The sequence below is a fragment of the Haliaeetus albicilla genome, chromosome 8, assembly GCF_947461875.1.
Source record: "Haliaeetus albicilla chromosome 8, bHalAlb1.1, whole genome shotgun sequence".
Classification (NCBI taxonomy): domain Eukaryota; kingdom Metazoa; phylum Chordata; class Aves; order Accipitriformes; family Accipitridae; genus Haliaeetus; species Haliaeetus albicilla.
In genome coordinates this window covers 11,848,555-11,873,213 of record NC_091490.1, presented here as the reverse complement: position 1 = coordinate 11,873,213, position 24,659 = coordinate 11,848,555, and the positions used below count along the sequence as shown (strand labels likewise).

The 24,659-nt window shown below is 51.1% G+C and overlaps 2 protein-coding genes and 1 long non-coding RNA gene across 6 annotated transcripts in view; 2 read left to right on the top strand and 1 right to left on the bottom strand.

The window, feature by feature from the left end:
• The window catches only part of RPS8 (ribosomal protein S8), a 167,795-nt gene that overhangs the window by 35,784 nt on the left and 107,352 nt on the right, over positions 1-24,659 (top strand). The gene's annotated exons all lie outside the window — the stretch shown is intronic.
• The window catches only part of RNF220 (ring finger protein 220), a 228,215-nt gene that overhangs the window by 148,552 nt on the left and 55,004 nt on the right, over positions 1-24,659 (top strand). For 3 of the 4 annotated variants that reach the window (XM_069788912.1, XM_069788911.1, XM_069788909.1), the window contains 3 exons: positions 4,476-4,521; positions 14,890-14,985; positions 19,274-19,316. In XM_069788912.1, coding sequence (XP_069645013.1) covers positions 4,476-4,521; positions 14,890-14,985; positions 19,274-19,316 — 185 coding nt within the window. Of the gene's footprint in view, positions 1-4,475; positions 4,522-14,889; positions 14,986-18,892; positions 19,108-19,273; positions 19,317-24,659 lie in introns of those variants that run through there. The other variant, XM_069788913.1, reaches the window with a different exon arrangement.
• Positions 12,715-19,315, bottom strand: LOC138686388 (uncharacterized). Its single transcript, XR_011325719.1, has 2 exons — positions 19,199-19,315; positions 12,715-13,869 (listed from the first exon to the last, which is right to left on the bottom strand). It is a non-coding gene; the product is annotated as an uncharacterized lncRNA (long non-coding RNA).

Here is a 24,659-nt window from a genome sequence, read left to right as displayed (position 1 = left end):
GCTGCCCGGGGGGTGGCTGCCAGGTACTGAGCTCAGCCCTTCCTTGATGGATGCTCGTCATAAGCCCTGCCTTGCCCTGGGTGGGGGCTCTGCAGAAATCTCATTTGAACATGCTTGGGGAGCCCAAGCAGCTGTGGTGGTCTCAAGTGCCGTATTGGAGCTGTTTCTGGCTTTATTGTTGTTGCACTGAGACTTCAGGCAACTCTTATGGGAGCTCTGTGCTCAGATCTCCCCTCTAACCACATCTGTCTCTCTCTGAGTCTCCTTGCTCAAGCTGTAGCTACAATTGCAACAGAGCTTTCCAGTCCTTGCTCCAGGATGCTGCCATGATGTCCCGGTGCCAGCGCAGTGTGTGTGTGCTGTGGTAAGCGCAGAGGAGAAAGGCTCCTGCCCCTGCTTCCCTGGGGCAGCTGCCTGGCATTGGGCTTCTGCCTGGGCTGGGGGGTCAGCGAGAGCCCTGCCTGGCTGTGGTGGGCTCTAGGCACCAAGAGTACACCCTGGGTCGTGGTCCTCTGCCTGGCAGCTGATGAGCCATCTCCCGTGGGGAGCAGGGCTTCTGCTTGTCTCCTGATTTGGGCACCCAGAAAACTTCCCTTTTCTTTTGGAGTTAAGCTGGGATTCCTACAACAGCTTGCAGGAGCAAAGGCTTAAAGGAAAAGGACAAGTACCATCTTGCTCACGGTAAAACACAAGCAGATCACTTAACCTTCAGCTCATGCCCTGGGTTTTCTGTGGGGGAAGCAGCAGCTTCCATTCATGAGGCTGATAAGGGACCGCTCCTTTCATATTGCCTTTTTTTTTTTTTTTTTTTTTCCTATGGCAAGCACACCCCAGAAGACAGGTCCGTAACAACACAACAACAAAACCAAACCAAAACTTGAAGGTCATTGTGTGTAATAGCGACCATGGCAGGGGTAGAGAAACCCTAAGACTGTGGGTAAGGAGGGCACATGTTTGGCCTTTGCCCTTTGGGACATCACAACTGAAGCGCTGGGTCTGAACAGCCCCTTGGGGTCGCTCAGGGAGATGCCAGGGGATTTCCGTTTGCATCTGGGGAGGCTCCTAGCCAAATCCCTGCCTAGCGGTAAAAGACATCTGCATGTCTGTGGTGTAGCCTGAGTCTTGCTTTTGTTGTGGAGGGCCTTGCTGAGAGTAAATGTTCCTCTTAAAGCTGATGTGCCCTAATATAGAGGAGCGATGGGTCCCCGGCGAGCGCCCCAGGGCGCACGGGGACCTGGCTGTGCAGCTCCCATTAACGTTAAGGGGTGATGCAGCTGCAGGGCTGGGCAGAGCCCTCCAGCAGCACCAGAGCAGGGACCTTATTTTGTCCCCACAGAGGTATAGGGCACCCAAACACGTGGGGATGCCTGAACGTACGGCCAGAACTGGTGTCTCAACCCTGAGAAAGGGAACCACAGAGGAAGCAGCCTCGTATCACTTGGAAATGCAAAGTTGTTGGGAGAGAGAGAGAAGGAGGCTGTCCAAATCACTGGGTCTTTCCAGGGCATTTCTTGTCTTCTTTGGTACTTTGGGGGGGTTGCCTAAAAGGGAAAGAAGTTGTTTTGCTGTAATGAACTAGATAAACAATTCCCCAAATAGATTAAAACTAACTGTAACTTATAAAAGCGGGTAGTAATTATATTTTATTAGCTAGCAAAACACCATTTTTTTATTTCGTAGGATAATTCTGTGTAAATCACCTTAATTAGAAGTGTCAGACGAGCCCATGAATATCGTACTTAGTAACTAATTTCCTATGTACAGGTTATAATTTAAAACACATGGATCACTCGCCGAGTGGAAATATGCTAGCCATGAAATAATGTGGGGAGTGTTGGGGTTATTACTATGTAAATGTGTAATCATTTCAGACCACTGCAGCCTGGCTGGGTGATTAAAGAGAATCCCAAGGTCTCCAAAGATTGTGCTCTCTGCAAGGGCCTAGAGCGAAAAAACTTTAAAAGGCACCGAAAAGTGTTTGAACTTTAAAGGTCTTGATTTCCCTTTTACCATTTTTAATTTGTCTGCGGTGTTTATGGAGGGGAAGGTTTCTCTTTGCTGACGGCCTTTCGATTCTCAGCCCGCTGCCAGCATCCTGAAGAGTCGCGGGGGGCTGCAGCCACTGTAAGTCGGGGGGTGGTTTAGCGGGATGGAGGAAAGCACCCTTAAATGGCAGGGTCGTGGGGCTGGATGACCAGGGCTTGTGACCATTCCTGACCCATCTCTGGAAATAAATAAAAACAAATTGCAAACTCTTATTAGCAATAGAGTGGGGCTAAATCACAAGGAGGGGGCTGGTTTTTAATAATCCTCCAAATGAAGAATAAAATAAACTCTGCCAAGTTATCCAAATAGGTCCCCTTCCTCATCACTTCCAACGGCAGAGGCTTGGCCTTTCAGCTGACCAGAAAGACTCTCATCCTGGAAACTGAAGTTGCCTGGCAGTAAAACCATTTCTGGGAGGAATTAATGAGATTCTTCCTCTTTCCCTCGAAAAGGAATAATTTTAAACACCTTTAACAAGAAAAGGGAGGAAATGAGTTGTTTTTTTTAACCTGGCGTTTGGATTATAAAAGGAAAAAAAAGTTGTTTCACACTTTGGGCGACTGAGAAATTCAAGGTAGTGCTGGAGATGGGGAGGGGGTGGAAATCTTTCCCATCGCACATGTTCGGGCGCAGGCTGGAGGTGGTGCCAGGGCTGCATCTTGGGGGGCAGCGGGAACCAACTCTGCTCTGTGCCACCTCCTGAGAGCAGGGGGGGCAGAGCTGGGGGACAGGGCACGGGGGGCATCCTGCACCCCCCAGAAAGCATCTGGCAGCGCATCCCCTTAGGGAAGGGGGGCTGCGAGGGAGGCGATGCCCCAGCCTGTCGATCGGTGGTCCCCAGGAATTGCAGCCGCTTGCTCCAGGAGCAGAGCTGCGGCGTTTGGGGTGACCTGATGGCTATGGATAACTGAGTGTTTCCCCCATTTTGGGGTGGGGGGCGAGGGCAGTGGCACTGGGAGAGGAGGGGGGCTGTAGCCCCAGGAGAAAACACCTTCCTCCATCCCTGCTCATTTCGTAACACCCAGCCATCTGCCAAATCAAGGCAGATTAAAGCCAGCCAAATTCAATTTCTTCCCGCTGCCACTGCAGCTCGGCATCTGGGGCTAAAGTGTCCCCGACAAAGCGAACATGACAGGCACATTGCTTTTTTGTCACATCTAGTACCGTGTTGATCTTCTAAAAGTCTCATAAAAATTTATTGATGTCTCCCATATTGCTGTGATTGAGAAGAAAGGAGCGCGGGTGTGCGGAGCCGGGCGCGCGCGCGCGGGCGAGCATGTGTGCATGTGTATATTAATGTTTCTGAAGTAGATCTGATTTGATATGTCTTGTTCTATTGTCAGCATCTGTTTAGCGAGGCTTTTTAATACTTTCTGGCTGCCGATCACTCATCCTTAGCCTGGGATGCAGGCTTGCATACAAATTTTGTTATTAAACACAATTCCATTCCCCCCCCTTCCCCAACCTCCGCCTCCCCCCGCTAACCTCCCCCCTCCACGCACCCATCCATCATCTCCCCGGGGCTATGGGGAGCTGGGAGCCAGCCACCCCACCGGCGTGCACTTACAAGCACAGGCACTGGGCTTGGCAACATATTTCAAGAGCCTTTTGCCTGCTGCAGGTGCTTTGCATTGACAAATCGAATCATGGGGAAATAATTTATTTCCTAATGCTGTTTGCAGCATGTTAGCAGGAGAATTTACATGAGAGAGATTACTTTAATAACCAAAAAATTACAGTGCAGGCCTCCCCGCCATGTCGGCTTTGATATGTAATTGTTTCAAGTTTAACCTGTCTGGAGGGGGGAAGGTGTTATTAAATCTATAGCATCTCCCGCTGGCGAGGGCAGGCGAGGAGGAGCACCGTGGCGGGGACCTCCTTCCCTGCTAAATGGGGAAACAAGCTGAATTAACAAATCACTCCAGCCTCCAGCAGAGCTGCTGCCTCCACGGCGTGGCTGGAGATGAGGGGATCTTCTTTCCCTTGCTCTTACGCCGATTTAATCTCCTCCTTTTTCCTTCCCTCCTTTTTTTTATTGTGCCTGACCCTACTCAGGGCTCGCCACCTCCACTCCCCTCTCCTTGGCTTTCTTCCCTGTGCCCCTGCAGGCTTGCTCCCCACTCTTCCCCAGGGCTGGGAGAGGAGCTGTACAAGCCCCTGAGGAGGGCAAGAGTCGGGATTTGACTCTGCATCGTGTGCCTGGGTTTGGGGCGTTCCACTTGTAGCACCATTTTATTCCAGCTGGAGAAATAGTTGGCACTGCCCTCCTTTCCGTGCCCCTCCAGTCAGGGCGAGGGGGCTCTCGTTGGTCCAGGGAAGGGGAGCCATGTGCTTTGCTATTTGACCTCATGAGATCCCTCGAAGCGCTCCCCCCCTTGCCCACCGCAGCAGTTTTGTGACTCTGACCCCGTTCTCTTCTCTCTTGGCAGCAAGAGCTCCATCCTGAAGGACGCCATGGCAGCGGGCACCCCCAAGGTAAGTGAACGCAACTCAGAACACTTTCCCCCCACCCTGAGGGATGCTCTTTACACGCCCTCGCCTTCCCAGCCCGTTCCCTGTCCTGCTACTCAGTGTCTCCCAGGAACTTTGGGGGCCAGCCAGCGCTGGGGGAAGCCGCTGCCCCCATGCACCCAGTCGGCTGGAGCAGTCGAGTCCCTGCACGGGGCTCTCTCGTTCCCCGTGCAGCTGAGGGATGGTGGAGCTGAAGGACCCGGCGGGCTCCGAGACTCCAGATTGTGTCTAATGACAGCTAATGAGAGCTGATCACACACGGGCTGAGCTCAGCCTGGGAAATCATGTGCGGGAGTTCCTGGAGCCAGAGCCATATGCCAGCTTTGGAAGAGGGGAGTGGGACTGCCTCAGGGGAGCGAAGCACACCCAAGGAGGAGCCCAAATCACTAAAAGACCCCATCTCAGCTGTATCCCCCTCCCCAGGACCCACCTCCCATCCCCTTGGCTCAGAATGCAAAAATACAAAATGCATGGAGAATCATGGCATCACTGCAAAAAGGGCATCATTTACTAATTAGTATTACTGTTAGCTGGACTTCATATCATACCAGAGCTTGGGCAGGCAAGTGGGTGGCATGGAGCACTGCAGGGCAACTAGGCATTGCCCAGCCTCTGAAAACCATGCTGTGCTCCCCAAGGCAGGCAAAGGCAAGTGGTCCAGGCTCTCCTATGCTTCTGGTGACACAGTCCAAGTCAGGGAGGCTCCTGGCTCCCAGGGAAGCTCAGGGCATCTCACAGGACGTGTCTTCCTGCTTGTTTTAATAGAATCAACTTCAGGTCTTGCTCTCCCTTTTTCTTCTGGAAACCTTGGGTCATTTTTGGCATGTGATGTCAGAAAGAGAGACTGAAATTTCAGCTCTAGGTTTTCCCCCTGGGGCTGGGTGTCTTGCCAAGCACATCAACACCTTGTCTTCCCCACCAGGGCCAGGGAACCACTGTGCTGACCTGAGTTCCTGGCAGGCAGGGATACCTCCCAGGTCAACCCAACAATTTCCCAAACCCTCCAAGGGAAAGTAAAGATCACAGCGATACTCCGTAGTGCTCCAAAATTTTGACATTCCTATCTCCTGTGTGACTATCCCTGTCTCCCGTGCCCTGTCCCAGGGGAGACCGAGAGGAGAGTGGAGACCTGACTATTTGTCCCATGAAAAACAAGCAGAGCAGAAAGCAATCCCAAAACCCACCCGCCACTGAAAATCCATAGAGCATGAGGCTGCCTTGGGATGTCTCGAAGGAGTTGGAAAGGGCACCCACAAAATTAAAGCAGCTGGACTCTGCAAGCTTCCCTTTCCCTCCTCGTCAGGTCTTAGAGTAGATAACTCAACAGTCCCAAACACATCGCCTGTGAGGGAGAAGGACGGCTAGGAAGACAGATTAGCTGTTTGGAGGGAAACGCAGCGAGTGACTGACAGAGACCAGATAAAGAAGAAGGTCCATCTCGCAGCAGGGCCGGGCTTTTGAAGTTTCCATTGACAAAGAATCCCATTTGCCTTGAGCGAGGGGATTAAACTGGGACTGGAGCGTTGTTCTATGTAAAAGAGATCAATCGTCCCCTGTCACCACATGGATCTTTTCCCTTTGCCCGTCACGTCTGGGGCTAAGAACATTAACTTCAAGAAGCCAGGAGAGCAGGGAGGGAGAGGGTGAAATCAGGAAATCTTTCATTCCCTTCTCAGAGAGCTTGAAAGCCTCTCAGCCCAGGAGGATTCATTATTTCTAGGTGGCTTTTGCTGGGAGACAAGTCCTGTGTGGCATGGGAAGGCACAGCGCTGTCACCTTCACCTGAGCTTGGTATTAAAGGCTCCTTTGTAACCAGGCAGGATTGAGGAGGAGGGTGGTGGGCAGATGAAGGCTGCTCTTTCCCTTTGTGCCCACTCAGTGTTTGCAACATGGGGTGGGAATAGCCCATCGGGATGTGAAGTCCCTCTGAGAAAGTCCTGCTGGGGACAAAGCTGGGCCTCTGGGCCACCCCTGACAGGGGTCCCAGGCAGAGGGATGGGGGACAGACCCCCAGGGTGGGCTTGCAGCCCATGCCGAGGCACACAGGCATCACTGGAGGTCTGGCAGGCGCCACCTGGGAAAAGCTGGGACCTGTGCCATGTCCCAGTTCCCACCCTGGGCACTGGTGGAAGGGGTTGCGAGGACCGCAGGGACTGCCACATTTCCTGGCCGGTCCTTCTCCGGGTGCCAACAAAAGGGCCAGCAGCTCCAGCAGCTCAGCAGTGGGAGAAAGGGGCTGCACCTCCCCATCACTCAGGAGCATCCCCTGGCAGCATGGGCAGTGGCAGCCTGGTTCCACTCAGGGACATGGGAACTGGGGAGGGGTGCAGGCTGGCCATGTTATTTTTGTGGTCACTGGTGGCTTTAAGACCACTTTAGGACTCATTTAGGACCCTTGCATATCCTATCGCTACCATCACTTCTGTGCTGGCCTGAGGCTCTTCCCGGGGCAGCTGAGGGCAGGGAATTTAACCCCCCCATGCTCTGTCTCCTGGCTCTGCTCCCATCCCTTCCCCACAGTTGCCCCAGCAAACATCTCTCCTTGCAATAAAAGCCCAGATGTATACGCATGTTCCTTGCTCACTGCTTTTCTGCCCCTGAAGAGCTGTCACTCACTGCACTGGGCCAATTTTCATGGCAATATGTCAAAGAAAATCCAATCACTCAACATGGGATGTGATGAATGCAGGATTATTGTATCAGGTTCTTCTATTATTGGAGCCAACGGAGGCAGTGATGGCCAGGCAAGGGCTGCGAGCTGGGGAGCTCCAGCCAACATGACTGCTCGGTGCCTGGGCTCCCTCTCTGTGAAGGCAGCACTGGAGGAGGAGGGCAGCGCTGAGCACCACGTAGCTCCACAGTGTTCAGGATCCTCTTTTGCTTTCTATGAGAGACCAAGCCCAGTTGATCATGCCATGCCAGTATGGACAAGCCACTTGAATGAGCAGCTGCCAAACCTGCACAGTGAGCCTTGGGATGAGTTTTCTATCCAACCCTGACTGCCACTTACTTAGGAGAGCTGGTGACAGCAGGCAGGGCTCTGCCAGCCCCTGGCTGGGAAAAAGGGCCTGAGATAGCTGCTTGGTGTCTGCAAGAAGTCCTGTGGCCCACAGATAGCAAGGGGAATACCACTGTCTCCTCCCAGCTGCAGTTTCTGTCCCTGATTGCAAGCTTGAATGCCCACCCCAAGGCTTGTGATATAGCCTTTGGTGCCTGGATCTTCATGTTGCTGAGAGCCGGGTAGCCCAACGAGTCCCCACAGGTCAAGGCAACAGCTTGCTCTTGCTGGGCTGCCTCATGCCTATGCTTTGTAGAAGCCAGGGGTGCAAAAATGTGCTGAAAGCCCATCTCCTTTGCAGAAAGCACACCAAGTGGTCCTGCTCTGGGAAAGATCTTTCTCAGGCATTGGACTTCAAGGGGAGTCCTGGACACCCATAGCATCCTTCTCTAATGACATGTCTGAGATACCAAGAGGAAGAGGAGGGGTGGGAAAAGAAATTCTTCACCAAGGAGAAGTTTCAGTGTCAGTGGGAACAGATGCTTCGCGCCCATGGGAAGGGGTAGAGGATGTCCTTGCTCTTGCTGAGCTAGAGACCGCAGCTCCATGGTCCCATTCACTGGTGTGGTTGTTCACTAACCTTTCACTGTTGTCCTGGGTCACCACAGGGAAGCCCAACACCGGAGTCACTCAGGAGGACACTTTCTGAAGGTGTGTCCAAGCCAGCCATACCCAGACCTCTGTGAGCCCAGAGCTTTCCTGCAGCACTCCCCAGCGTGGCCAGAGGCTGTGTCTCAGGCAGACGAGGCAGCAGGGATGTCTTGCAGAGGCATACAGACAACACCACAGGGTCCATCCAGGCTTGTGGCTGCCTGGGAGTCCGTACGTAGCTGTTAGCAGTGTGCAGTTCCCCTGGGCATCATTCCTGGGCTTCACGCTCTCCCCTTGCCTTGCCCCTCTTGCCGTGGCTGCCTCTTGCAAGGAGTTGTGCAGGAGAGGAGCACATGTTGGATTGAACCCATGTTGGTGAGGTGTAGCAGCAGTGTAAGTCCAACTGTTCCCGCTTTTCCTTGAGCAGCTGGTGGTAATTCTGGGAATCAGCATCCCCAGGTCCTCCTAGCTACTACCTAAGAGCACTTCCTTGTCACTGCCTGTTTGGCCCGTGGCTATTCCTCCATGGGCTATCATCTTGGTGAGATATCATCTCTGCCCAGAGAGATCTCAGCCCCCAAATTTCAGGGTATTAGCTGCAGACTGTTACCTGTCACTCAGCAGGTGAACTTATATCCCCTGTGAAAGTGCTGGTACTGACCACTGAAGGAGAAGAGGCTGGGCTCCATGAAGCATCCCAGCTCTCGTGGCAGATTCAGCATTCATTTTCTGCTGCTGCTTCCTAATACATGACTACAAATTGCCTTTCCCACTAACAGTCTAGCCCGTGCGCTGGCTCTTGCTGCAAACAAACACCAACGTGAACAGCCAGGAACAAAATCCATCTCGTGCACCCAGCAGATGCTTGCGGCTGGTTTGTTTAAGTGTGCACCCAGCTCCTCGGAGGGTGCCCGCAGGCAGGCAGCCAGCGTGCTGCTCCGAGACCTCCGGCGGAGCTGGGAACTGAGCCACAGTGCCAGAGCCCTTTGATTCTCCCACCCACCCCCATGATTTTACAGCTTCACCGAGCAGTTTGAGGGAGAATTACAGCATCTAGAGGGAAATTTGACCACTAAAGCCCTCCAAGGAAAAAGAGCTTTGAAGCAAGCAAGATTTGGAGCCTTAAACCTTGACAGAATGTCTGTATTAAGCCCTTCCCAGCTGCCTCACTCGAGATGAAATTTCTAGCACCATCATTTAACTTCTCCGTATCATGCCTGGTGGTAGGAACAGGGGATGGGTGTCAGGGCCCTGGGGTTTTAACTCCTTCTCTTGTGTCATTGACTCACTGTGGGGGTTGGAGAAGGCACTCGCTGTATCTGTGCCCCCTTCCCCTGTAACTGTGATTTACAAGGAAAGATTGAAAAGCTAAATCTGAGTATTGTGGCAAAGCTGTGGCCAAGCTGAGGACACAAGAACAGCCCACAGATATGCAATGGAGGGAAAATTACGTAGGATGAGTGTCGGCTGGCTGCGCTCCCTGCCAGTTTGGGGTGATGAATACCAGAGCCACTCCAAAAAAAATCTCTGCCAGGTTTTATTCCATAAAACAGATTACCCCATGAACAAACAAAGCCCCTTGCTCCCCTTGGGCCAAACAGCTGTGCCCTCCCATTAGTCTGGGGGAAAACGCTGCATTCGGCAGGAGGAGCGGAGAGGGATGTGGTTGCAAAGGGGAGCCGGACAGGCTGGCAGACCCTGGCAGACCTTGGCCAGACCTCTTTCCCCCTCCATCCCTGGTGCGCCGATGGGCAGTTCTGCTGGTAGGGGCCCCTTTCCCCACCCTGTAGCTGGTGTCTTGCCCAAGAGGACCCAGAGCTCGATTACAATCCCAGGTGTGACTGTAACATGCACAGAAATAAATCAGTAGCTCACATTTCTGTAAGCTTATTCTGCTTGCGGACCACTGGAATCTTTCAGTGAAGGCCAGAAGCTGCTGATACCATTATTTCTGTTCACTATTCACACCCTTCTCACATTTAAGCCTTTCATCCCCAGCTCCATCTCACCTTTATCTCTGCCAGCTAAAAGCCACTAGATAATTTTACCTCTAACTTTCCCAGGAGCAAATGTGGACCCTCCGAAAGCTTCTAGGAAACTCAGCTCTAATAGTAGCATCTTTGTGTCACGGATCCTCCAGCAATAACATAAAAAATGGCTAGCAGAGTTAAGGGGGAAAATCGCAGCAAGGCCTGGTATCACTCATTGCTTTCGGGTTACAGTTCCCAAGTGATAACAGCTATTAGCAACACTTTGACGGCTTCCCTACCGTGGAGGGGAGGGCAGGAGACAGAAAACATGTCAAGCCATCACCTCCATGTTAAGTGATAAGTACCTATTTACACGGCAGAGTTAAAGCTGAATGCATCAAGCAGGGAACACTTTGTGCCAAAATAAAAAAAATAAAAAAAGGCCATATAGATACATAAAAAGCGGGGTTAGGGTATTTGTTCTGCTGACAGCAGCTGTGATGGATTGTTTAAGAAAAATAGACTCCCTGTGTTTTTCCAGGGCTATCAGAAAGCAGGAGTCCAGCACTTTAATACTCTCAAATGACTGGCCTTGAGAGGCAGCAGAATGTCAGCGGCACCGGCTGGGCTCTCCCAGTGCTGACACCTGCCCCAGCTGCTGGCGAGAGGCAGCGCTTAGGGCTGGGGGTGGTGTGTGCCGGCAATTTCCATCCATTTCCTCGGGCTGGCGGCTGCACCCTGACACCCGTCCCCTCCTCTTGTGCTGCCCCGGGCCCTCGCTGTGGGTTGGGAGCTGGCAGCACGTTGGCACGCGTGCCCTTGCTGGCATCGCCTCGGAGCTGCCCACAGCTCCTCCACCCGAGCAGGGAGGACCAGGTCCGGAGAGCGATGGACTGGTATCACAGCAGCTGGCACACTGGCTGCATGATGCACGTTCAATTCATGCCAAACCTGCCCGTGTATTTATATACATAAACTGTACCTTGTTCCTAATTGCAACGAGACTGCTGAAACATTTGCAGAAGCTGCAGCCCAGTTCTGCAGAATTGCACAGTCCATGGAGGGTATCGGGAGCTACCAGGGTGTGAACCTCACAGTGTGAGCAAGGCTTACCTGGCCTCTGCTTACTGCTGGGATCTGCGGACACAAGTGGGTAAAGCCATACATCCAGACATGTCTCTTCCCCTTGGCACGGCACAGCTGGGCTCCAAGGGGTGGGAAGGAAACGCCAAGCGGGGCCATGGCTGCCCGGCACGGCAGGAGGGGCAGGGGAAAGGAGGGAGTACATGGCTCAGACAAGATTGATGGCCTCGTTGCCATTAAGAAAAAAATTAGCCGGTGGCGGCTATCATATTAAAGGGTGAAGAAGCCGTGAATTATTTTCTTAAAGATCTTATCACTTACAATGATAATTTTACCTTCCAAAAGGCCACTTTTAATGAGGCAAGCCAGGCAAAAAGTCATGATTTAATGCCAGATTTTTTTTTCCAAACACATTTTACTGCTTTTTTGTCCATGTTTAAAAAGCGCCGGTGACCTTTTTTTATTTAGCTTGCCCCAGGTGTAATGCTCAGGCTGATCCTCTCAGGGTTTATAACCTCCGCAGAGAGTGCCTTTACCCAATGGAGAGATGATTTAAAGGGGAGGGAGAAATATGAGGCTGCACGGCCGCTCGCACAAGGCCCTTGCTCCATCTTTGACGCTGGGAGCCGTGGTTTGCCAGGGGAGGGGGGACCAGGGAGGGAGGAGGGTGCTCTCACCCCCATAGCCCTGCTCAGATGCACCCTGAAGGGGAGCTGGGCTGAACTGGCAACTGCGGGGATGAGCTGGCTGGTGGCCTTTCCCCAGGGGGAAAAGGAATGTCTCGGCATCAAGGCTTGTTCCCACCATGCTGAAGCAGCCGGTCCCCGAGGTAGGGAGCATCTCCGTACGGCATGCCTGTCTGCACACAGAGCACCCAGCGCCATGTTTTTGAGGTGGGATGCCACAATTTGGGTCTGCTTTGCAGCATGGGCATGCACAAGGGCTGGGAGGCCATGTGTAAAGCTGCCTTTTCTCTCCGCAGCTGTCTTCCCAGATGCCAGTTGAGAGAGGGATGGGGATCGTATCACTGCCCCTTCCCTGCTTGCCTGGATCCTGGGTGGGAGTGAGCAAGCAGTGTGGGTGTAGGGAGCAACAAATCCGCGGCTTGGCGTGCTGTGGCCATGCATCCTCGCCGCTCAGCCATCGGCAAACGGCCCCAACACAATGATTTGGGGAAAAAAAGAGGCCAAAATTGGGATGGCAGAGAGACTGGCCTAATGCAGAAATGAAAGTCACCCTGATGGCGAGTGCCTTTCCTAATCCCTTAGCCTCTGAGCCTGCATCCCTGCCTGCCCCCATGGCTGCCTGAAAGGCAAAGTGTGGCACAGTACACAGAAATGAGAAAAACAAATGAAGTCAAGTTTCCTAAGAGTGAAGGGGAAGTGTGACTTGGCATCTCTAACGCTGTGTTTAACATGCTGGTGAGGTATTTAGAATTGAAGTGCTTGCACACAATTTAAAAATAGACAGTTTATTAATCTAAACTGCAAGTGTATGTAGAAGAGGCCTCGAGATTGACATCTTTGGGATTAGTTTAGCCCTGCGTTTTTCCAGAGGTCATCGCCATGGTGCTCAGGAGGTTTGTGGAATAAATGGGGCCGGCGTTCTTCCTGGGACCACACGCCAAAAACTAATACATAACGTTTAATTTACTGTCTCCATAGCTAGCCCAACCATTTTTCACATAATAATATTGGATTAGAGCTACCAGAAGCTGAGGGGGGAGCTGGAGGCGGGGAGGGTTTGTCTGTCTGTCGCCGAGGAATGGCGAGATGCGTATTTTTTCCCCTTCTCCAGAATACATTGGAAGACAAAACGGATTTAACCCTCCCAGCTCCAGGGTGCTTGGCTTATTAGAGGGAAAGGGCGTTAGCACCACTGCAGTCAGGGCTGTTGTTCTGAGTCACTCCTGAAGACTTTGAGCCTCCATCCCTCCGTTTTGTAGGACATGTGCAATCCTGCTTCTTCAGAAATGGTCCTCATTCTCTGTTTAGAAGATAAAGAAACAACAGCAGGAGCTCCGGGTCTGCACTCTGCTTCACATGGTTATCAGAGGGCTTCTCCAGAAATAAATGAGGTGCTCACCAAAACCAATCACCAGTTGGGTTTGGCCAACATATGAGGCAGGAGAACCCCCTGCTCTGCCCATCCCTCTCCTGGGAAGCAGAGGTTGGTCTCTTGGGGCAGCCCTTGCTGCATGCCCCCAGCCCCATGGGCTCCCGCTGGCCCTCCCAGCGCCTGGCATGCTCCTCAGCTCAGCCCCGAGATGTGGCCAGCACAGCCTTCAGCACTGGCAGGAGGGACCATGCCCGGGGAGATAACTGAGCACCCCAGTAGGTAATTCTCCTGTGAGCCCTTTCAGGACATCACGTCTCTGCATGGCCAGTAGAGCCGTGTTTTATGGCGGAGACTAGCAGTGCAGACAGGGATGCGGCTCTTGCCCTCGTGCGAGGCTGGCAGCTCATTCCTGTGGCATTGAACCCAGCATCCCAAATCCTTCTCCCCCACCTCCGTCCCGAGCCTGCCCTCCCTCCGTGCCCACACTGACTGTGCTGCCATGCTTTTCTCACTGGGAGAGCTGTCCGAGTCCAGGGGATCGCATCCTGCTGACTGAAACGATTTGTATGCTGAGTCATTTTTCCACTTGCTCATATCTTTCCAAAAAATGCACATTTTTTCACGTTTCATTTCAGCCCAGAGGCAAATGTTTCTGGAATACTTGCCTTTCTCCAAGGTATTATGCTTTTTAATAATGTTGTCACCACACTTGACCTGTCCAATTCAGATGATATCTACACTTCCCTTCGCAAACATACACATCTCCGAGCAGTCATTTATTGTCAAATCTTGCCAGCTGATTCTCAGAAACAAATATCTGGAGAGCTGCATTTCCAGTGTACATTTTTTTACAATGTATTGGGCTATATTTAGCCTAGTTTAGCTAATTTATATTTTAAATTGCATTTTTTCCTCGAACTCTTCTAATAATAAAGTCCACTTGCAACTCAGTGTACATTTTTTTAGACACTGTCAAACTCCCACAGTAATTTTCCCACTAGAGTTCACTGTGTGTAGAATTTAGACTTACCTACTATTGACTTGAAGTTTATCAGTGATTTCTTAGGTCTCAAATATCACTGATCTTTTTAACCTTCTAAAAGGCCCTTTTTTTCTGTGCTACTTATTAAAATAAATAGCATCATTACAGAAGGAAGAGGTAGTTGCGCTGCAAAGGTGCTGAGAGCTTTAGTGCAGTTTACAAAGCTATTCAGAGATTTAGTGGCACTTAGAGGGGCGGACGAGGGCACGTAAGCACCGCTCCGCGTCCACGCGCCTTCGCCTTACCATGTGAATATCTGGTGTGGTTCTCACGCCCCCAGCCACCAGACCTGGGGACAAAATGACCATCCTTATGTTGCATGATGCATCTGCACTTCGCTAGACCCTGCAGCCCACTCCCATTGTGGGGCAGGGTCCCATGGGAAGAGCAGAGCCAGCCCCACAGCCCAGTAGTCCGTCCCAGTGCAGCCCCACAGCCTGGCAGATGCGCTACATGGCTTTGAGGACAGCTTAGCGAGGGGCAGAGAGCTCAGCAACGCTCACAGCATGAATTTCTCCTTTCTCTTGCAGTCAATTTTGTTGTCGGCCTCAATCAAGCGGGAAGGAGATTCTCCGACAGCATCACCCCACTCCTCAGATGACATCCATCATTCCGACAGATACCAGGTAAGCAGGCAGATGCTGTCACTGGTTTCAGCCTTAGGCAGGGAGCCAGCTCGCCCCAGTGCTCACAGCTCTCCATGTGTGAGAGCCCAGCTCCCGGCTGTGCACCACTGCCCCAACTTGCTTGCCTGCAGCGTGGGGACATGAGCACTTGGTCCCTCATATAGCTACAAAGGCGTGCTTTTGTCTACAGAGTCCTCCCAGCTCTGACTTTAAACCACAGCCATGCAAAACTGCTTTAAATCTTTGCAGAGGTTTCTGTTGCATTATATTCATCATTTCAGTCGTTGCCATGGCTATGTTTGTCATTACTTACCCCATGCCACCGGGAAACTTTCAGAGAAGTGATTTTTTTGTACAACAATGAATGATGTCAGCCTGCAGCAGGCCAAAATTCTCCATTTCACTGGTGTGCTGCTGCCCAGCGAACTGACTTGTGACTCCCACCCAAAACAGAAATGGTTTTGGACCATCCACAGCCATGCCAACATGTTTTATAAAACACTCTCTGCCCAGAGGAGCAGCAGGTCTTGACTTGTGATGCAATGAGTAGAAGTTGAGGGAGATGGAGCAAGAAAAGAAGAGAAAGGCAGCAGCAACAAGTACAGCTTTGCTTGTTGTAAGTCTGTCCATATATCGGGGGCAGGCTGGCACACTTGACTCCCAACTGAACATAAATTAATGGTGGCCTTCAGCACAGACCCAAGTGTGACTCTACCTGCTGTGTGGACAGGCTGGGTGGCCTGTGGCTGCACCAGCTTGGCATACGCCCATCACTCTGTATCCTGCAGTGCTCTGCAGCAATACCCTGTGCCCAGGGTCAGGCAGACAGTCAGGTCTTCCTGCATCAGCCGTTTCACGTGTGCCAGGTCTGCATTTAGATCTGCAGAGGGAGAGGCTGATGACCAGTGCTGGGGGTCTTAACCGAGCAGCTTCAGTTAAAGCATGTGTTAAAGATAGGTCCTATTAGTAGCAGATTAGTACACTTGTTGCCCATTATTCTGTCCTCTGTCCTATTTATTGGTTATATTATCAAATACGGACCAGATCCTCCCTTGTTTGCTACATATTCCCATGTAGCCTTCAGTTATAACTCGGTGTCACATCACAGTCACTTTACGCTTCTATGAACGATGAGACCTGGTGCAAAGTAAGAGAAGCAAAGCCCTGCAGAAGATACAGAAATGCCTGATTCAGGTAATCCTGCTCTCTTTCCTGCCTGTTTATTAAGGCTAACAAATAAAATCATGTTCTTTCTGAAAGGGCATGGAAGAGACTTTTGCTGTGGCTCCCTTTGTTGGAGAACACCCCTCCCTTTCCACTCGAGATTTCAGTCTCTGTGAAATTGGTGGTCCCTTGCAGTCCACCATTCCTATAAATTTTTATTATGTCATACTTGAGGACAAATATTCTCAGCAGAAGCCCCCTCTATGTGCTGAGTCTAGCTAGTCTCTAATGTGTTTTAAGTTTGTGAGTGTATTTTATGGAGGGTTGCAGCCCTTAATGCAAATGTGTAATGGGAGTTGTAAGTCTGCACTGCAGGGAGAAAAGACCTCTGGGGCCTGATTTTCATTTATGCTTGTGCTGGCTGCATTATGCTGCTCTAGCAGTGTAAAGGGACCTCAGAGTGGGTGCCAGGGTTGTGTAAATCCTCAGCGTATCCTTAATAAAGCCACAATATGAATGAGAATTCAGTCTTTCTGGCTTACCAAGTGAAATGCTCAGGAAACAGAGCAGAAGACTCTCATGGTGGTGACTTTAAGGGCTGCAAAATTTAGCTTTCCATATGCAGATGTGTGCTGGAATTATGAATGTCCCTTCTGTTATCTGTGATCTAATCATGAATATACACTGTATTGGTAACATGGTAGAAAGTGAGTTATTGGCATATAGGTTTTCAGAATTCCTGTGGCTTGGTTTTCTTAGTCCTCATGCTTATTTACCATGGGGATATTTAGGGAAGAAGGAGATTGATGAATAGGAGTGCTACAGGAATACAGGCTCGCACAGTGCTTGCATTGCTCCCCATGCTGAAAGGGAGCTTCAGCAAGGTGGTGGGGTGGCTCCGGGACGTGGGGAGGGGGGATCCCCTTGCCTTCCCTCTGCCAAGCCTGGTTGCTGGAACTTGGTACGTGGACACTGATCAGCCTGAGGTGGTGGCAGCTGCTGTAGTGCAGGACCTTGTGGTATGGGTCAGTGGTGGGTGCTCCTCTGAGATACAGTATGTCCTGTCCGTCGGGACTTTTTCTGTGCTCCAAGTAAAAATAAGGCCATTTTAGTTAGATTTAGATACAACCCTGAATCCCCAGTGAAAAAATCAACAGCAAATTGTAAGTTATTCACCATACTACAAAAATAACATTTCAGGCTTAGAGGGAGACCACCTTGCATGGGTCAACTGAGCCCACAGAATATTTGTGGCTGAATAACATGTGGAGTAAGTATAACTGAAAGCCTAAAATTCTTGTCCAGGAAAAGCTCACCTCCCTCCACCTGAGCTCAGCGGTGAGCATGCCTCCTGAAAGACAGCCTAATTAATTAGAAGGGTAAAACCAACAATCAGCAGCTTTGATTTTGTAAGTAAGCACATGTATGAAAGTACAGCTGCATTTCAGCTTGCAGAGAGCGCTGGGATGTACGATGCAGGTCAGCGCTGCGCAAAGCTTTCCAGCCAGCACCTGAACTTGCTGACTGCCCATCGTCTTCTGATACGGCAAAACATATCGCGGGGGGGGGGGGGGTGTTTTCCCTCTGAAGGAGTGGCAGACTGTCAGGTGCCAGAGCGAAGACCCAAAACGTAGGTTTGATTCCAAGAAACAAAGTCTGGGGAGTCTGCAGAGTGGGGAACAAATGGGATTTGTGTGTGTAGGAGCCTGTGCTGCCCAGTTTCTAGCCCCTAGCTCTGTCCTATCCTCAGGCTGGTCCACTGGGGCCATCCCCTAGCACAGCTGTGGGGCAGACATGGGAAAGAAATCCACGAGCCAGGTTTGATTGCCCACGTTTGCTGAAATGCAGAAAGGAAAAGAGGGGGAAGAGGCTGAAAAGCACAGGGGAGGTGGCAGCGCTCCACCTGTAGCCTGGGTACCCCCGTGCCCAAGGCAGGGGCCACTTCTCCTCAGGAAGGCCAGGAAGATTTCAGAGCCCCGAAACGGAGGTGGGTGCCATTGGGGTTGGTTCGGGCCGGGTTGCCCAGCCCAGCCCCAGCAGACGCTGTTGGCGTTCAGGCTGTGCTCTGCCCGCGGGACAGGCGGGAAGGCCGGGGCTCCTCTCCCCGGGACCTCGCCTCAGTTTCCCCCCCTGCCCCAGGCCAGTACCCAAGGGGGCCTGGTCAGTAACCCTGGGGGCAACATGGCGGGGCTGGGCAGGGACCGTGGAGCAGCCTCTGGGCCCCCATTGGACACTGCCCTTGGGTCAAGTTACCCCGTGGGCCCTGATTGGCCAAGTGTGCTTGGTCCCTTAGGGCCCCCCATCCCTAATTGGGCAAGAAAAGTGGGACAGTGGTTGCTCCTGGTGCCTGATTGGCCAGCGCCTTTGGGTTACAGTTGGGCCCAGGGCTCTGATTGGCCAGTAATCGTGGGCCTAAAGGGCGCTCAATCCCTATTGGGCAAGGCAAGCTGTTTCCAGTTGCTCCTGGACTCTGATTGGCCATCTGCCCCTAGGTTCCAGTTGCCCCTGGGCCCTGATTGGTCATGTGCCCTTGTGTTCCAGAGGCTCCTGATTTCTGATTGGCCAGGCGCTCTTGGGTCCCAGTTACCGCTGCTCCCTGATTGGCCAGGCGCCCCTTGGCTCCAGCGGCCCCTGGGTCCTGATTGGCCGGGGCTCGCTGGGCCTTGCTGCCGCCTGTCGGTTGCCATGGGAACTTCCTCCTCTCGCGCCTCTCCCCGCCGGTTTCCTGGTGAACTTTCACCCTCTCGGCGGCGGGTCACATGACCGGGGCCAACATGGCGGCGGCCGCTGGGGGCTGATCGGCAGCGCCTGCCGGGCCGCGCCGTATCCGCCCGCATCCCGGGCCGCGCGGGGGGGTCCGCCCCGGGGCCCGCCGCCCCGCTGCCCCGCCGGCCGCCCGCGGCGCCCGCGGCTATGCAGAGCGGCAGGAGGGGGCCCGGCGGCGGGGGCCGGGAAGAGGTGGGTGCGGGGCGGGGGGGGGCAGGCCCGGGGCCAGCGCGTTGTCCCGGTGATGCGCCGGGCGGGGGGGGCCGGGCCGGGCCTTGTTTACCGGCGGGGGGCGAGTCGTTTGCATCCGCCACCCGCGGGGCCCTGACACTTCTCCGCTCTTGTCTCCCCTCTGCAGACCTTCCTGCGGGTGCGAGCGAACCGGCAGACCCGGCTGAACGGTGAGTGCGGTCCCGCGCGGCGACCCGGGCTGCCCCCGCCCCGCCGGGCCTCCTCCCGCGCCTCCCCCTTCCGGGAAAACTTTCCAGAGTTGGGCCGAGTTGTGTGACACACACACACCCCCCCACACACACACACCCCCCCGCAGGCCGGGAGCTGTGACCTGCCTCGCCTGGGCCTCGGCATGCAGCTGGTGGGGAGCAGGGTGCGTTGTTGGGGTGATGGGGGGGAAACCCTCCGCGTTCATCTCTGGCTTCCCGCGGGAAGCAGTTCTCGCCGCTGGGATCCCACCAGCGAGTTTACACATAGGCCCTGAATCCTGTGTTTTCAATTACGGGGCCAGGCTGCCGTGCTTTCCCGGCTCACATGGCAGAATCTTGCAGTAAACTTTTAAGCCAGCAGTCTGAGCGTCTGTGCATCTGACGTCGTGTTTGGTTGGTTGGGGGTTTTTTTCTCTCAAACCCACAGATGCTGGTGCGTTACTTTTATTCTTGTATTTCTGGGCGTTCCGAACAACAAGTAAACAAGTATTTCTCGCAAAAAGTGGCTTGGCATTTAAAAAACAAATCAGAAGTCACTTTATTGCAGAGAGAGAAAGTCCCATCTCTCTGTAAATCGGAAAAAGCCTGAATTTTTTTTTTTTTTTCTTGAGCTGAAGAAGTTGAAACTCTTTTCCCGAAGTTCAGAGAAGTCAGAACTTACCATTTAACTAGTAACAATATTCTGTCATCTGATTTTTGTATTGCTCATAACTGGTCTAATATGTACCACTTAGTCAAAATCTGGTTGTTGGGGTTATCGGGAGGCTTGTTAATTTTGAGCTTCCTGCTGTGATAGTTTGAGATAACACCAGTGACGTTGTGCTGATGCAGTTTAGAAGAAGATAGAACAAAATAGCAAAAGGGCTTTAGAGTGTACTGTTAGCAAAATAGCGTGCCTGAATTTGAAGTACTACATGTTTAGCATAGTCTAAAGCAAATAGAAGCATTATTAAGCTACTGACCCCATATCTGTGATAAGTTACGTATAACCAAATTCAGAGCTAGCTTGGAGATTTTTAAATATCAACCCAGAGGGCCAAAAACCTGTGAACTCTTGAAAGTCTGTTAAGTCGTACAACAAAGAGGTGAGTTGCCTTGCATCAGTTACAGGTAACTGCTGGCAGGTGTGCTCACATCTGTGCTCTGAGATGAGTGCGATGAGCTGCCAGTGTTGGCAGGTAGACCCTTTTCCTGACACAGAGACTTCAGATGGCTGAAATGCACCAAGGTATTGCTCTGCAGTGACTTGTTCTGTGTGACAGAGGTCTCTGGAGTCAGTGATGTCAAACTGTTTCTTTATCATTTTTGGATAGCTGGGGCTAAGCTCCCACCTTCCACCTTTTTTCTAGGCCAACAACGTGCAGTTACCTTATTTTAAATTTTAAAAAAGACTGAGCCAGGCTTGTGGGGTTCTTGGTGTTGTGGAGTCCTTCAGTATGAATGAAAGCTCTTGATGACAGCGTGCTCTGCTGAACTGGCTCAGTAGTAGTACATTATGCTTTTGACTTTAACCCAAAGTAGGGCTGCAGCACAATCTGTGTAGACTGTGATCTAGGAACTCCTCTTGGGCCCTGTTCTTGGATGTTTTTGTGAACCTGGGCTCATCATCTAAAGGGAGGCTACTTCTTTTGTACAGCGTTTGCATTGTTTTTGCTGAATCTTTTACTCTTTTTGTATGTACTTTTTGGGGTACAGTGAGCAGAACTAACAGCCATATTCCAAATGAGGACATTTGGTTAATTTATATAATGCCCTTGTAACGCTGGTATTTCCTGTCTGTTCTGTTGTACACCCTAACAGTACTAGGTCCAGACGTTAGGGAGCTGGATGCAGAAATACTAGCTGAAGTGCTTTGGCTTTGGGTCACAAAGAAGGTGAAACTAGATCAGAACATTTAAGCAGTAATGCTCCAATGGAGAACACCTGAGTGCTTTGGGGGAAAAAAATGCTTATTTGTCTATATCTTATGTTTTAATGAGCTTCTGATTAATCAAGCAACTTTATAGCTTGCTCTGTGAGAATGATTTCCTTATCCCCATTAGTTTATATTGACAGAAGTTATGTAGGACTTATCCAAAGATACCTGATTTTTTGTTTCATATCCTTATTGACACACCGAAGAAACTTAGGATACAGAAAATGCAGTCTATCAAAGAAGAATCTATTTCCTTTGTTTTTATTATGGTTTAAGTGTGCTTTTCAGTTTTGTTGTAAGCAGTTTATCTTGGTATGTCTGTCAAGCTTCTTACCAGTTGAGTCCCAGGACCACTTCTGGTAGCTCCTCCCATAAAAAGGGACCCACGGTGTTTGCTTTTCTATCACCTCGTCCTTGACTCAAATCTCAGCTGCCCAGGTTTTTTGCGTCCAAGTCCTGTCAGATCTCCTCAATGTGTTCTGTCCTGTTGTGGTCACTTGGGTAAGCGCAGCAAGAGCAAAGGAAAGAGAAGGTAGAGAGGGAGAGGTCTTCTGTGAGCTGCTATTGGCCTGGCTGCAACATGATTAGGTCCTGATACTTACATGCTTCACAGGTACCTGACAGTCCAGAATTTTAATTCTGTAAGTCAAACCTTTGACTTAAATTGAACTGTAAGGTGAATGTATTTGCAAGCTCTGGAGGAGGAGATTAATGTTCAGTCTGTTAGACTCTTGGTTGAGTGTATCTGAACTTCCCTGTCAGCCTCAGTGAGTTAATCCTGCACCTCTCACCTGTGCTAAACTCACTTTGCAGAGGTCGTGTCCTTGTGAACCCAGGAGTATGAGGTGTTGATTCCTGATGAACCCATGTGATAAAGAAGGCATTTCTTTCATTTGCCTTATTTCCAGTGTTGCCAAACTGGAAACTTTAAGCCACCCTGTAAATTGATGCTCATGGAGTTTAGCAGTGCAGTGCAGTTAGGTAGTCATTCAAAATTAGAGGCACAAAGTTATGGGTTAGTGTATCAGAAAATGGATTCAGCAGGTTAAGTATGTGCCAACCTCGGAGAACAGTGTCAGACTGAAGGTTGCTGAAAATCATCTGTGTGGAAGTTCAGCCATGCAAATGTGAAAGCCCCACTGAGATCCTTCTGTGAGTTTGGCCCTTAAATGTTCTCGCTCAGGCAGATGAGCAGCAAATTGTACATAAGGTCTGAAACAGTTTAATTCTTGACCATCTGTTTTCTTGCTTTAGCTTGTTCTTGAGATGGCTTTTTGTGCTCTGCCATTGCTGCCTTTGTTCCTTGGATCAGACACTCTTGGATAAGTTGATCACCCACAGAAGCTTTTTGTGATAGGCCTAACAAAAATAGGTATAACTGCTCCTCAAGACTCCTCTATTAGATTTGCAGAGAGCGGGTGCTAACTCCTGCACTTGAATATCTTTGATTCGAATTTAGGGGTATTCGCAAAGTTGGCATTCTCAGTAGAGTTGTAAAATAGGTCCTTACAAAGCTCCTTTTGCACCTGCCTGAGAAGCTGATTCCTGTTTTGGTGGTGACTATAAGCCTGCCTCTCTGGGCAGACCCCTGTGGAGCTGGTCACCATGCAGTTTCTTGTTGAACCACCAGCAGCATGTCATGTGCTTTTGTAGCTGATGGGTGGGGGAGGAATAAGGCTAGATGATTTTCACTGGAAAGGAGACAAAAATGTTTCCACTTAATTTGATTGGCCTGCCATTGCAGGAGCTGCTAATGATGTCTGCATGAGACTCGGGGGACCACTCAAACTGGTGGAGGGAATCATAAGAGATATTGCTAGTAACTTAATCATCTCCTTTGATGCTGCGGTAGAGGTTTGTATAGCGTCCACTGCTAGATGCTATGTAAGAGCGCTTTTGAGGTAATTAGTGCCCTGTCCTGAAAGTGAATTTTTGCTTGGGGAGGGGAGTACCAGTGAAAACTAAAATCCATTAGCTTTTCTCTTGGGAAGTTTTACTGGGCTAGAAAATAATATGATCTTTAGCCTTGATGGGTAGAGCCCGTTGTGAGAAAAGATCCTCGGTCTCTTCCACCCATAAGGCAGCAGCAATGGGCGGTCTCCTTCTCTCTGCACCCATGGGAAGGCAGGGGTCAGTGTACCCTCAGCAGTAGAGGCTTTGTCAAGTGCAATTTTGCTCCTCCTCTAGGGCAAGCAGCTTCTCACCTTGCAGTGAGACCCCGTATTAGGAAAGGGAAGAGCAGGTCCCTTAGCCAGCACAGCTCCAAAGTTAAGTCAGAGACAGTAACTGAGACCTCGGCCCTTGCAGAGGGTCCCAATTCTTACTCGCCTCCATGTGCTACTTTCTCATTCATATGCTGTGGTGACTGAAACTCCCTGGGTGCCCAGTGGTTTAGGGTAACCTGTGGGAGAACATGCAGGAGCAGTGTATAGGGTAATGTACATCTGTTAAAAGTGAGGCTTCAAAGGTGCTGGAAGCCCTCTGATGGCCTAATAATAATTATTAATGCTAATAAAAATTAGTGAACTCCTAATCTGGCAGAAGGCTGGAACAATAACTATGGAGTCTTTATTCAGTCAGAGATAAGAATGGGTCATCAGCCTTGTGCAAAAACCTCCTTCCCTGAGCTCCGTCCCCTTGTTGCATCCAGTCCTCCGCTGCCTGCGTTTTTATCTTCCTGAATTACGAGAGGGAATGGCTGCTTCCCCCCGCCCCATGCTCCTTCGACAGGAGCAAGGGGGAGAGGGATTAGTCAGCTAATTAGAAATGATCGCATCTATCAACACTAATTAACAATCCTGTGGTCTCACTTGCGTGTTCTTTTGAGCTGCTCCCCTTCGGGACAGCGCCGCAATCACCCCCTGCCTTTGGGGCTGCTCTGTCCCTTCTGCGCTGATTGGAAGTGATAGCCGGGCTGCGTGTCGTGTCGGGTAGGGACAACGCTGCTCGGGATGTGCTTTCTAGGCTGCAGCATTCCCTTTCAGCTTCTGCTGTCACCAGGGGCACCCTGGGCCTCTGTGGGCACAACACTGCCGCTGCTAATGACCACAGAATGAAAATGGCAGGGGGATTTGTTTTCAACACCTCTTTCTTCCAGTGGCTTTTTCACTTGTGGCATTAGAACTTAAAGGGCTGCTTCTAGGCGGAGCTAAATGAGCCAAGATGGGGGCTGTCTGCTGAGTCTTGTGTGGAGCTGGACCAGAGTGAGGTTCTGCTCCCAGCTCTGCACTAACATTTCAACAGTAGATCAGGCACTTGTTCTGGTAAAACGGTCCCAAGAATTTATCAGTGCAAGACCTAAAACAAGTTGTCTCCCTTTCATCAGTGTTGCAGTGCATGGACTGGAGGATGGCAGTTAAAAAGTTAAAAATACTAATAAACTTGCCAGG